We start from the raw sequence: 14,348 nt of genomic DNA, 5'->3' as shown, positions 1-14,348 counted from the left end.
AAAAAAAAAATTCAAATCTTAACTGTATTCAGTGAAAGCTTTAAGAAAAAAGAAAAGAAAAAGCTACTTTTATATCTTCATAAACAGTAATACAATACATTGAATAATATAGTAAATATGATGGAATAATGGAAGCTTTATTTCACTATTGCATCCTTCTAGAGGATTTCATCATTTTCTTTTCTTATTGTAGTTATTTTTAGCATAGTTGGAAATAACTGACAGGCCATGATGCAATAATTTCTACTATGATGAAATTAAATGTTTGAAGATACAGAAAAAATAAGATCGATAAATTATATATTGAATCTTAGCTTTACACCAAGATCAAATGATCCTATTTGATAAAATGAATTTTGTTGTATTAAAAATATGTCAATTTTCTTTAGATTTTTGGAGGACTCTAAGAACGAATAAAGTCATAAAATATCTTTGAAGTCATTATAAAATTACTTGTAAAAGAAACCTGCACTGGTGGCTCACGCCTGTAATCCCAGCACTTTGGGAGGCTGAGGTGGGTGGATCACGAGGTCAGGAGATCGAGAGCATCCTGGCCAGCATGGTGAAACCCCATCTCTACTGAAATACAAAAAATTAGGCAGGTGTGGTGGCACATGCCTGTAGTCCCAGCTACTCGGGAGACTGAGGCAGGAGAATCGCTTGAACCTGGGAAACGGAGGTTGCATTGAGCCGAGATCATGCCACTGCACTCCAGCCCAATGACAGAGCGAGACTCCGTCTCAAAAAAAAAAAAAAGAAGTCTGCAAAACTAAAATTGGGTCTAGTGGACCCTGATTTTATACTGAGGGTCAAATGCTTGGTTTCCTTGCTTTCTCTGATGTCACATAGTCCTCTGTATTTTCCAGTTTCTTCTTTTCTCCTAGCGTGAAGTGTTAGGATTCCTCAGTGGTTGTCCAGGGCCTCTTTTCATTATTTTTGTTAAGTTACTGCTATCAAAACAGTATCTTCAGAACTTGCTTCAGAATCATAGCTAACTGCCTTCTACTTGGATGATTCACAGGCTCCCCAACTGAACATGTCCTAAATTCGTTGTCATCTTTATTCCATCTTCCTCCACCAAAACAGAACAAATTCATATGCTATTCCTTTTTGGTGAGTGTGTATTATGTACAACAGTGCTTTTGTTTGTTTTTCTGGTGTTTTTTAAGTCATCAACCTGGGCCATCATGCACCCAGCAAGAAAATTAGGGGTTATCCTTGACTCCTCCTTCTATTACACTCATAAATAACTATATTCCAAGTCCTGTTAGTTCTCTCTGGTTTCATTTTTATTCACTCACTTCTGTCCTTTCCTACTTGTCTGCCACAGGTTTAAATGTTTTTAGCCCCTTGGACTGTTGTACTAACTTTCTATCCAGTTTTCTTATTTCCAGTTCTGTTTCCCCTGCCTACTCTAAAGTTCTGTGCAGAAGAAAACATGATCTTGTCATTCTACTGCGTAAACCCTTTTGAGGATTTCGATAATCCTTAGAACACAGCCTAAACATTTGAATATTGCCTACTGGTCATACTTGGTGCATACCTTTTCTCCTCCACCTGACATCCACCACACACACACACACACACACACACACACACACACACACACACAAGCTAATAGCAAATATACCAACCATTCTGAATTATTCTCTGTAATATGTCCTGCCTGTTCACCTCCAGATCTTCTGTGCCCTTGCCTTTGTCCAGAATACTGTTCCCTCTCTTCCTTTGCTAACACAGCGTGGTGTACATCATAGCTTAAGAGTACTTCATATTGGAATTCCCTCCTGAGTATGTTTGAGGTTCCCATTCTGTGCTTCCATAGCACCCTCCCTGCCCAGAGCAGGTATCAACTCAACTGTTAGCATTTGAAGATTACTTGTCTTCTTCAGGGACTGTTGTTAGCTCCCACAGAGTAGGAACCCTGTCTTTCTTACTCTACATGGTAACCCCAGAAACTAGCACAGTGTTTAAATGCACAGTAGGTACTTTGAAAATGTTTGTTGAATGAATGAATGATATTTTATGAGCCCCTGGATAAATGAGAAAATACTTAAATATTGTAATTTATTGAATCAGCTAATACATGTGAATCATTAATTAACTCATTGGACAGTGCCTATTATAAACACAATAAATATTAGCTATTATTGTTGCTATCATGAAGATAGGAATGTAGGTAATTTTTTCTTTTTTGTTCTACTTTGGTAATTAAAGAAAAACTAACGCAGTATTTACAAATGAATCTTTTCTTAAAAATTAAGGTAATGATTTGGTGATTTCCCATCTGCAGTGTATAGATTTGCCTTTGAAAATGGAAATGTTTTTAAAGGTGTAGTGCAGGAAGAAGCCTCTCTTTCAATATATGTCCTGTAAAATAGCAATCCCCAGCCTTTTTGGCACCAGGGACCAGTTTTGTGGAAGACACTTTTGCAGTGGTTTCGGGATGAAACTGTTCCACCTCAGATCATCAGCCATTAGTTAAGAGTCTCATAAGGAGCGTGCAGCCTAGATCCCTTGCATGCACAGTTCTTCACAGGAGGGTTTGTGCTCCTGTGAGAATCTAATGCCGCTGCTGATCTGACAGGAGGTGGAGCTCAGGCAGTAATGCTCGCTAGCCAGACGCTCACCTCCTGCTGTCCTGCCCAGTTCCTAACAGGCCATGGACTGGTACCAGTCTGCAGTGCAGAATTTGGGGGACCCATGTTGTAAAAGGTGTTTATCATTTCTAGACATTATATTTTTCCGTGTGAATTGATAGTTTTATGGATCTTTAGAAAATTTTGGTACTGTTTTTTTTTTTTTTTTTTTTTTTTTTTTGTAGGGGTGGGTGGCTAGAATGTTTGCTGGAAAAGATTTGTGCACCTTTTTCAGCTTACTTGAATTTATCCTAATTTACTTCTCATCGAATCTGAAATTAATTTATATTTGGCTTTGTCTGTGGGTTGGATTCGATTCTTTCCAAAAGCCAAAGTACTTAGATCATTGATGCAGAGGTCACAGGGAGACCTACAATTGTGTTACTAAATTTTATAGACTAATGTATATGAAGTCAGAAGCTCATGAAATACTATTCATGCTGTTGATTATACAGAATAATGTGCTGTGTGTCCCTCTGGCCTTGATTTCCTTCAGCTGAGCAGTCATGAGAAAGAAGAGGACAAAAATACTGTCTTCATTGTCTCTGCTTTGGTTCAGACTTTCATCACTGCATTGAAAACTGAGGGTGACCTCCTGTTGTCTTCAGGCACTTTTTACTTCACAGCTTCCAGAAGGGATGATGATTACTGAGAGTGGCGCAGCTCTTAGGCATCGTCTAGAGGGACCTGACATTAGACTGTTCACTACAGAAGCATTCACATAGAAGATAACTTTTCTTGAGAAAATTTTGTTGTAGATTTTAATTTACATTACAGATTTAAAACTGCAGATACCTTTGTCTGAAGGGAAATCTTACCAAAAGTCAGCACTTAGACCCTCTTTCAAATTTTATCATTTTAGTCCTATGTTTTAAAACCTCTTATAATTCACTAACTGTTCGAAAGATCTTTCCTACATTAAGTTTAAAGTACCTCTCTTGCTTTTTGTTCTTATTAATTTATGTTAAGGAAAATTTAGTGATTCAGATTCCTATTTATAGAGTTGATATGATGTATTATGAATTTAGGGTGATTTTTAAGTCTGCCCTACTATGTTCTTTTTTTTTTGTTTTTTTTTTGAGACGGAGTCTCGCTCTGTCGCCCACGCTGGAGTGCAGTGGCCTGATCTCAGCTCACTGTAAGCTCTGCCTCCCGGGTTCACGCCATTCTCCTGCCTCAGCCTCCCGAGTAGCTGGGACTACAGGCGCCCACCACCTCGCCCGGCTAGTTTTTTGTATTTTTTTAGTAGAGACGGGGTTTCACCGTGTTAGCCAGGATGGTCTCGATCTCCTGACCTCGTGATCCGCCCATCTTGGCCTCCCAAAGTGCTGGGATTACAGGCTTGAGCCACCGCGCCCGGCCCCTACTATGTTCTTTAATAAACAGGATGTCCTAATTTTTTTCCACCTATTAAGATGATGGTGCAGTTATGGAAATATTGACTATAGCTTATATGTTAAAATTCTAAATTATATTGGTATCCAAATATGCCTTTGGTTTTTGTAATGCTGGGAGAAAATAGGCATTTTTTTGAAGACTTTACTGGCTAAGGAAATTAAAGTACTGAAAAGTTAGGAATAAGTGCTGTGTCTGAAGATAGTTGTGAAAAAATTCATTTTAAAATCAAATTAATGGAGATATGAACAGAGTGGTTCTAATCAGAGAAATGAAATAATGGGGATTATTTCTTTTAATTTGGTGTGTTTTAAAATTGTCATCTCAGTGAATGCTTTAGTTCTAACTGGATAACTGCATTTGCAAAGTAATGATGTTGCTTGAAACTGACTATGTGCAGAGAAAGTGTAAAAGATGAACTATCTGCTATTTCTAGTTCAGTGCACAGTTGCCATATTTATCCTTTGCTCGATTAAGAAACCATATTATTGGGAATTATTTAAATATTGAAGTATATCTGGAAGTTCCATAAATTAAATAAGTTAAAAAATTAATTACTTCTGTTACTGTTTTATATGGAAGCTCCCAAGTTTTTTTCATATCATAGTTAAACTGGAAATTATATAGGCTACTGGTATTTAATTACGATGTGAATAATTATTTTATCCATTATGTTAAAGTTAGGAGAAGACTTTATCTCTTTGTGTTTTTTTTCCTAGATAATCTTGAGCCAAATTTAATTATATCCAAAGAATTTTTTTTAATTATTTTTTTGAGGCAGAGTCTCACTCTATTGCCCAAACTGGACTGCAGTGGTGTGATCTCAGCTCACTGCAGCCTTCCGTTCCTGGGTTCAAGTGATTCTCCTGCCTTGGCCTCTCAAGTAGCTGGGATTACAGGCGCTGCCACCATGCCCAGCTGATTTTTATATTTTTAGTGGAGATGGGGTTTCACCATGCTGGCCAGTCTGGACTCAAGCTCCTGGCCTCAAGTGATCCATCCACCTTAGCCCCCAGAGTGCTGGGATTACAGGCGTGAGCCACCGTGCCTGGCTTCAGAGAATATTTTTACCAATAATATATGATATTACGTGGTTTCCTTAAGATAAATGAAGAGTTTACAAAAGAAAGACACAGAATTTTATGTTCTTGATATCTTAAAGAAAAAATTGAGTGCTCATTACTTTAAAGCTTTGAATAACTTTTAGCAATCTCTCCACATTCCTACTGTTTATTGATACTCTTTTGTATTATCTTAAGATAGACTGAATTGAATGAAATTTGATTTTTATGGTTTTTGATAGTAATTAAAATTATTGATAGAATCAGATATACAAGCTCTTTAACATTTAACATAAATTGAAAGATGGCAGTGATTTAAATTGGATTTGTTTCAGAATTCGATTTTAGAAATCAGTTGACAGTATTAGCAGCATCACTATTATATGAATATATGCTAATGTAGAATGAAAGAAAGGTCCTCATTAAAATCTTGTTGCTAAACAAGTGACAGAAACCTTACAGACAGCTTTAGGCTTCAGGTCAGTCACATTTACTCCTGAAGAGATATGGACAAGTGTGAAAGTATATAGACTATGCCTTTATTGTGATCAGAACACATAAATGCTATTTTGTACCACTTCCCTACCAAGGACATTTTTAGTAATAGTAGACAAAACAAATCTTAATGCAATGCCTAAGCATCCTATTCTCAAGTAAGGTAAAATATTAGGTTTGTTAAATTCAGAAAGTAAACATTTGCTAACAGCCATTGTGTCTGTGTTTTCCAGAAAAGGACTAAAGTTTGGTCAACTAGTGTGTTTTCATGAGGCAAAATTCATTATCTAATTACCTTTCTTCCAGACATTATTTGAGTGAATTGGTCTGGTATAGGTATAGTAAAGTGACAGGAAAGGTAAGGTGGTGCAGGTGGATCCGGCCCATGGTTCGTTACCACTATTGAACATGGCAGTTCTCTTAAAGAAGCCTTTAGCTAGATTTAGCTAATTCCGGATTAACTTTATATACATATTGTTTGAGGATTGCCCATGTCTTTGGGGATCGTAGTCTTTGCTTATATAAAGGTAGATCTTAACATCATGCTGTAAATAGAAAAATTAACATGTAAGAATAGATAGGCATTCCAGAGTGAAAGATAATTGACTTTTAGATAGCCATGTGGCTACCCTTCAGCGTCTGCACTGAAGGTGAGCTGGCTGTAAGTCCGCTTTGCCTTTTGAGTGTTAGGGAGTCCTTAGTCAAAGGGCACAAAGGAATTTCCCTTGGTTTGATTTGACCTGTGTGCCCAGCTCCTCTGCATCAAGAGGAACAAGAACATTGGTAGTTGGAATAAAGAAGATACTTGATTACATTTAGAGTCTAACAGGCTGGGTTGGGAATGAGAGAGCAAATGTTGGGACTGCTGAGACTAGTGAAGCAGAAGCCAAAGGGAACTAATCCTGTGTGTCCTTGAAGGGGAATACTATGTATCAACTCATTTCATGTGATCACGCACATTATTTGAATTAAAGTCATTTCTTGCATCCCTTGTTCCTTCTTCCTATTCCACCAATTTTCTTGGAAGTATCACTATGATGTTGTGAGTGGATACAGGTATCTATGCTGTAGGACTCTTGACTTTTGTCCCAGCAAAGCCCCCATAATGAATTTTTTTTTTTTTTTTTTTTTTTTTTATTGAGACAGAGTCTCACTCTGGTACCCCAGGCTGAAGTGCAGTGGCGCGATCTTGGCTCACCGCAACCTCCGCCTCCTAGGTTCAAGCGATTCTCCTGCCTTAGCCTCCTGAGTAGCTGGGATTGCAGGGACTTGCCACCACGCCCGGCTAATTTGTGTATTTTTAGTAGAGACAGGTTTCACCATGTTGGCCAGGCTGGTCTTGAACTCCTGACCTCAGGTGATCCGCCCGCCTCGGCCTCCCAAAGTGCTGGGATTACAGGCTTGAGCCACCGTGCCCGGCCCATAATGAATTTTTTATGCATTTAATCTCATTTTTGGTTGCTTGTGGTTTAAAAATATTTTTGTTACATAAGTATGTATTTTCATGAACATTCCTAAAATTATCTGTTTAAGACAATTATAAATAATGTATAATCCCAAGTACCTGGAAGGATAACACATAGCTTCAGAGAGGGATCTTGATTATTTTGTATTTTAAAAGTTACAAAACATTTGAGAAAACAATCCACAATTTATTTTTATTTTTATTTTTTTGCCTACAGCTTCTTTGTAAGGACGATGTTTAAGATCTCACTTGGAAATAGTTGCTTACTTACAGTAGATTAGGGGTGGCAGAGTCTGGAACTAGAGCAGCCAGTGGTCAGAAGGAGGGACCAGAGTAGTTCACGAGAGTAGCTGCAAGAGATGAGGAGCAAAGCATATTGTCCTGTGTAAGGGATGAGACAGGACTGAGTCTGACCCAAAGCAAACACAAGACAGAGTAGTAAGTGGCCCAGCTGTGGGTAGCATAGGTACCAGGCTTTTCTGGGTTTGTGGTCCTGAAAAGGCAGAATACTCAAGGTGCCAATACAATTTAAAGGGCAAACTAGCAGAGTGGAAATTTGAAAGAAAGCCATTTGAAATATCTAGGGCACCTAGAACTTCCTTGGGAATGAAATGGGAGTCCTGTTATTAGAAGTTAAGAAACCATGGCAGGGTTGTGTAAAAGCAAAGGGATGCCTTGATGCCATCAGGTGGGAATCCACCGGCTTTTGTTGCCGGGTACTAAGAAGACATGCAGAGACTAGACAACAGATACCAATGTCTGCAAACAATTCCCCTTCAAAGGAGGAGGCAACTCTTCGTATTTCTCCTGGAATATACAGTCATGCACTGCATGACGAAGTTTAGATCAACGATAGACTACATATGTGATGGGGTTCCATAAGATGATAATGCTGTATTTTTACTGTACCTTTTCTATGTTTGGAAATGTTTAGATACACAAGTACTTACCTTTCTGTTATAATTGCCTGCAGTATTCAGTACAGTAACATATGGTACAGGTTTGTGGCCTAGGCTATAGCAAATAGCCTAGATGTCCACTCAGCTGTACCATCTAGGTTTGTGTAAGTACACTCTGATCTTTGGACCATGATGAACTTGTCAAATGATGCATTTCTCAGAACGTGTCCTCATTGTTAAGCAGCCCATAATTGTACTGTTTCTCTACTAGAAATCCTATCTCTACATGCTGTCTCTTTGAAGTCTCCTTGCCCTTCATCTCAGAAGTCCTCTCTCGCTCCTCTCAAATCACATTTATTTCTACAAAGTAAATATCACTCATCTTATTCTGCCTTTTACTGGTGTACATGTCTTTTGTTGAGCTTGACACCATGTGCCAAGCACAATCTACATAATAGATGTTCAAGGCTGCAGTGAGCTATAATCATGCCACTGCACTCCAGCCTGGGTGACAGGCTTTCTTCTAAAAAGAAAAAAAATTGTATGTGTGTGTATGTGTGTTTATATAGATGTAATTACAAGTAATTTTTTCCTTCCAAATTTATTTCAGATTTTACCAAATGTTGCAAGAACTCTGGAGTTCTTATGGTAGTAAAATGCCAGAAAGAAAACTCTGCGTTGAAAGAATGTCTAACTGCTTAGTAAGTAGTTATCTCAGTGTTTGTGCTTCTGTGTGTATTTGTAGTAGATAAGAGTATGTTACGTAACTCATTACATGTAATATATTCTGTACCTCTCCATTCCAAATTTATCATATTGTTGGCTGAGTCTAAAGTTCCAGTATCGTCTTTAAAATGCAACATATTTATGAGTCTTTTCAAATTTTGTCAGCATTGTATCTAATTAAAAAGATGAAGTCAGCAGACAAAATATATGATTTTCACTATTTAGCAAATCTTTTTTCATGAACAGTCTGATCTGTAAAATATAGTACAGACTGATATTTGTTTATTCTGTTGTGAAGATAACTGAATTAAAATATCTCTGAGACCTTCTCCAGCCTTGTGATTTGTTGGATTAATATAATTTAACTCCTAGAAAACTGAGATAAATCATATGGATGATATAAAGGTAAATTTAGATTTTTGAAGTTAACCAGATTAACTTTTAAAATAATTTTATAATATCATGTTCACTAGTGTTTTGTTGTAGTTCCTTAAATCTAAGTAAAAATGTGTGAAGTTCTTTGAATTCACATGCTGATTTATTCACCCAAGTTCTATCGCCCACATTATTGACAGATAATATTGTAGAATACTTTAGCAAGTATTGTTAATTGAATGTTGGGAGATCTTAGTTTTCGTAAGCCTTTATTTCCTTTAATTTCTCTAGCCTGTGCAGTGTATATGTCAGTATGATATATGTCTTAGGGGATTAAATAAAAAAGTAATGAACACCTGAACCCTACATTTCTTTAAAAATAAAATATGTACGCATAAACTTATAGACCTTTTTTTAGAATGGTGGAGTTGGAAAAGACTTTAGAGATAATGTAAACTCATCTCTACATTTGCTATATTTGTAGATGATGAAACATAATCAGTGTTGATTTTTTTTCTTAAGTTAATATCAACAGCAGCCCTTATTTATGGTCTAGGCATTGTACTCAGTGCTTTACCATAGAGGAGTGAAACTTCATTCTGTGACTTAATATTCTCTCAGTTCTATTCCCGAGTGCTTCCAAGAAATGTTTACTAAATAAACGAATCCCTTAAACTTTTGTATGACCGAATTGTTAAATTCTGTCTCATATAGATTAAATAATTTTTATCTCTCAGATTCAGTCATCATAATTGTTATTGCTAGTTTGACATATTATCCTTCACTCCAGTCGGGGCAGCTCTAGAGCAGAGTAGACAGGAGTCTAGACTGCAGAGGGCAACCTGGGTTCAGCTTCTGCATCAGTGAGAGCTTAGCTAGCCGTGTGACCTTAGGCAGGCTCTTCATTGTAAGAATGAATAATTACACCTTATGGAGTGATTGTGAGGTACTGTATGTAAACACATTTACCATGATAGGTATTCAGTTAATATTAGCTCTTTTTTGATTAGTATTTGTTACTATTTATCTGAATATTAATCATTTGAATATCCTTCTCTCTCTCACCCCCTAGAAATACAAGAAGAAAATAAAAGATTCTAGTCCATCTGAGGGGAGGAGAGGGGCTAGGAAGGATGGCTGTTTCTGCTTGCTTGAGGAGATAAGCAGTGATGTAACAACTGAAAGTACATGTAAAATTATTAGGGAAAACTTGACTTTGAGTCCCCAGATACACTAAGAAATAGTATTTGTTCATCTTTAAATAAGAGGGTGTTCTTCTTTGTTAATTACTATTGACATTTCCATGAAATGAATGTAACTGCTTATCCTCTCTCATTTTGAAACATTGTTTTTGCTTACCTCTTACCTTCATTTGTAATCTGATTTCTGTCCTTACATCACTGAACCTGCTCTTTTTAAAGGCTCTAATGGGCTGATGGTAGACAAATCCAACAAATTGTTCTTTCTCTTTTATTTGACCTCTCTCTGGCAATCCCTTCTTGAAAGTCTCCTCTGTCTTCCCTGATAATATTTTTTCCCATTTTCCCAACACCTCTCTGTACTTCTCAGCGTTTTTAATCTACTCCTTAAAGTTGGTGATTCCCCAAGTTCTCTTCTCATTCTGAAAGCTGAGGAAGTTTAGTTTGCACCCATGAATTCAGTTACTTACTATAGAAAGTAACATTTGTTTCTTTGTTCAAGTCCAAAAATGAACTTGGCTCCTTTTGCTCATCCTACGTGTCTTTGTGAATTATACAGTAGTCTAGTATCTACAGTCTTGTCTCCTAATTCTAACTGGTTATTTCCTGTTGATTACTGAAATTTCCCGCACATATCTCTTCCTTTTCATTCCTACAGCTCTTCTTTTGGCCTGTGCCTTCATCATTTTTTGCCTGGATTATTTTAACCATTTATTGGCTATCTTGCCTCTAACGTTGCTTGCCCCCTTTTGCCCTATCTGCCACATGTTGTGTCAGATTCATCCAAGACACAAAACTGATCTTACAGGTGAGGTGTTCTATTAATTGTGCTCCATTTTCTTCAGGATAGATTTTCTTAGTATAGCATAAAGGGCACATCATGATTTGACTTTTGCCCATTCCGTCTTCATTTCAGGCCTTTTCTCCTATGTGCATAATCTGCTATAGTGGTACCTATCTACTTGCAGTTTTTCATGCATTAGTTTTTCCTCATCCACGTGCCTTCCCACACTTGCCTTCTGTATGGATTTCTGTTGGTCTTTCAAAATACAACTCAAGCATTTCCCCTTGATATCTCTGCCTTCCCCATTTCTTCCTTGTTTCCATGGTGCACTGGGGCATACCTCTGTCACAGTATTTTGTACACTTAATTTTAATCCGGTCTTTACTTGTCCTTTACACCGTGGGTTCCCAGGACAGGAGCTGTGCTTCTCACTGCTCTATCCTGTGACAGTGCTATATAAAAATGAATGATTTGGTCTTCAGTTTGGTAGCATAAAGTTAACAGTGAATTTGTAACCATTACTAAAAGTGTGCTTCTAAAGATTGAGCCTGATGAACCAGATGTCTGAATATTAGTAATTAAAGTAGGCTTACATTTAACACATGCAAGATTACTTTAAAATATTTTCATTTCCTTCTCATAGCTATAATGATCCAGCCTTTTATGAAGAATGCAAAATGGAATACCTGAAGGAAAGGGAAGAATTCAGAAAAACTGGAATTCCTACAAAGAAAAGGCTACAGAGGGTTCCAACAAGCATGTAGGCGGATACTCAAATGACATTCAGGAACTCTAATATTCATGGAAGTCATTTTATAGTATAAATCACCTTAAATAATGAACTCAAGCATGTATGTTTGCTTTAATTATGGAAATACTGAAATAAATATTTTACTTCAAAGTTCTGGTTTCTTAAATGGGAAAGTAGTAGTTACTGAAGTGGGATATGGTTTTCCTGGTCATTCTGGACCTTTTGAAAGTTTTTCCACAACTATAGTTCTATAACAGTGATACTGATTTTTTACAGTCCAATATGGTCCTTATATTACTTTTCTTCCAATGTATAGGCTAATGGGTAATCATGGGAGCCAAAACTAAAGAAAAGCAGGAATGGACACCCTTCAAAGGTGTTAATAATAACTAGGCAGTATAGCAGGATGGCTATGAACCAGAATCCTTCCTGATTCTACCACTTATTAGCTATACAACTGTGGAAGTAAATCTAACAGTTTCTGAGGATGTACTGAGTATTGCATATAGCAGCTACACGTACAGTGTATAAGACAGTGCTTCAGACCTGGTGGATGCTCTTATATTGGTAGTTACTGTTAATAGTAGTACAGGCTCATTTGGAAACTATCTTAGTCCATTTTCTGTTGCTATGGGAGAATACCCAAGACCAGGTAATTTATAAGAAAAGTTTGTTTGGCTCACAGTTCCGGAGTTTATTTGCCAGCAGCTTCTGGCAAGGGTTTTCGTACTGCATCAAAACATAACAGGGTGAAAAAATAGAAGGACAAACAAGTGTGGGCAAGCTTTTATAACAACCCGCTCTCTTGAGAATTTATACCTGCAATAACGGCATAAATCCATTCATGAGGGCTCCACCCTCATCACCCTATTACCTCTTAAAGGCTCGGTCTCTTCGTACTGTTAAATTAGCAATTAAGTTTCCAACACATGAACTCTTGGGAGACACACTCAAACCATAGCAGAACCATAGATAAGGAGATACTTACATGAATTAATTTTACTTACATCTTTCATGTAGAATTTTCTAAAACATATGTTCTTAACCTGATAACTCGGCTACTGAGTCCTTTAATCTTTCATTTTGAAAAGTTATCTTTCTAGGTGAATTACCATCCTGTAACATAGTAATGGACTCAGGAAGTAGTATAAAAAATTTGTGTCCCAATTTAATAATTTGAACTTTTATATTAAAAGTTATTTTTCCCCATGAGCTGTTAACTCTTCCACAGCCACTGTAACTAGTTTCAAGATAAGTAAATTTTATGTATATTTTCACACAATCCTCATTAAAATCACAAATAGAAATTACTACCCACTAAGACAAGGTTTAACTTTCCCTAATCCCATGAAATAGATCTGAGAGATTTTTTTTTTTAAGAAAGAACTTAAATACGACACTGAAGAATCAATAGATGTTCAAGTTCCACACTTTACTCTTGAGTGAACCACTCAAAAACTATTTTACTCTTATTTGAAATACAAAGAAATCACATTTTCCCAGGCCACAGATCAAAAGGAGGGAGATTACTAGAGCAGACAAAAAGCAAAGCAAATACAGAAATCTAGAGACCACACAGCACAGGGGCAAACCTGCCCGTATTTCCACATTGACCTTTGGTATTGGTGCATTTCCTAGAGCACAGGAAGTTACCTGTTTTGAGAGAATGGAAAAGTTACTTTAAGAAGCTAGTGAAATATACAATCTGTGACTATTTTATAGCTTTAAAATCAGGAGCCCACTTCATGTAGAAAATTCACTTATGTATATGTTGCTTTCCCCATAAGAGCCAAATTAGATTATATAATATAATATGTTCATCCTCATGTCAAAGACAACCATTCATTGTAGGCTTCAGAATACCCATGCGTATCCATACTGAAGATTTTTTTCACCTGGTACATCTGCCTCAGTTGTGTCTTGCTTGCTTATGGGTGCCTGTTGATATTCTGTTAATATGTGATAACCCACAGGTTTTTTACCCCTTAACATACACCTTCTCCAAGTAGCCTTTCTGAATTGAGATCAGTACTTTGTTGTCACATGATTCAGTTCTTCAAGTCTGAATTTTCCCATTTATTTTGGTTTTCTAATGTTTCACATAGGCACGTTCCTGCTTTTAAGAGTTCAGTTCCATTTTGGCAGCAACTCGGTAAGTCTTACAGATGTAAATTTTACTTTAGCTAATAAGGGAGCAAGAGGAAGGAATAGGTGGCTTTTTGTTATTTATGTTCTCTTCATTCTGTCAATTTATGGATGTACTGAATTGAACCTTATAAAAAAAAGAAATATAAAGATTCAAAGGAAGCTCTTTAGAGCAAGTTTCAGCTAGTTTAAGTCAACATATTCAATTTTAAACAGATTTATAAGCTAGAGATGGGCCACTGTTTATTGTTTGTTTGTTTGAATTTTACCTACAGCAGAGATGATCAAGTGTACATTTAAAAACTTCTAGCTGGGTAAAACAATTTTGGTTAATCTTTCCTTACTTAAGAACCTTATACATCATTTGTCTAGCACTTTAAACTGTCACAGTCACTGACTTTTTAGTACATCTGT

The 14,348-nt window shown here is 36.8% G+C and overlaps 1 protein-coding gene across 1 annotated transcript in view; it reads left to right on the top strand.

Moving 5' to 3' along the window:
* CMC1 (C-X9-C motif containing 1) overlaps positions 1 to 11,939 on the top strand; it is a 64,650-nt gene extending 52,711 nt beyond the window's left edge. Inside the window, exons 2-3 of the mRNA XM_017868487.1 lie at positions 8,565 to 8,655; positions 11,682 to 11,939. Coding sequence (XP_017723976.1) covers positions 8,565 to 8,655; positions 11,682 to 11,802 — 212 coding nt within the window. The 3' untranslated portion in view covers positions 11,803 to 11,939. The remainder of the gene's footprint in view (positions 1 to 8,564; positions 8,656 to 11,681) is intronic.
* Positions 11,940 to 14,348: the final 2,409 nt, after the last annotated feature.

This window comes from Rhinopithecus bieti, unplaced genomic scaffold (assembly GCF_001698545.2).
Source record: "Rhinopithecus bieti isolate Rb0 unplaced genomic scaffold, ASM169854v2 scaffold_60, whole genome shotgun sequence".
Lineage (NCBI taxonomy): Eukaryota > Metazoa > Chordata > Mammalia > Primates > Cercopithecidae > Rhinopithecus > Rhinopithecus bieti.
Note: the sequence above shows the minus strand (reverse complement) of the source record. Positions and strands in the feature narration are given on the sequence as shown.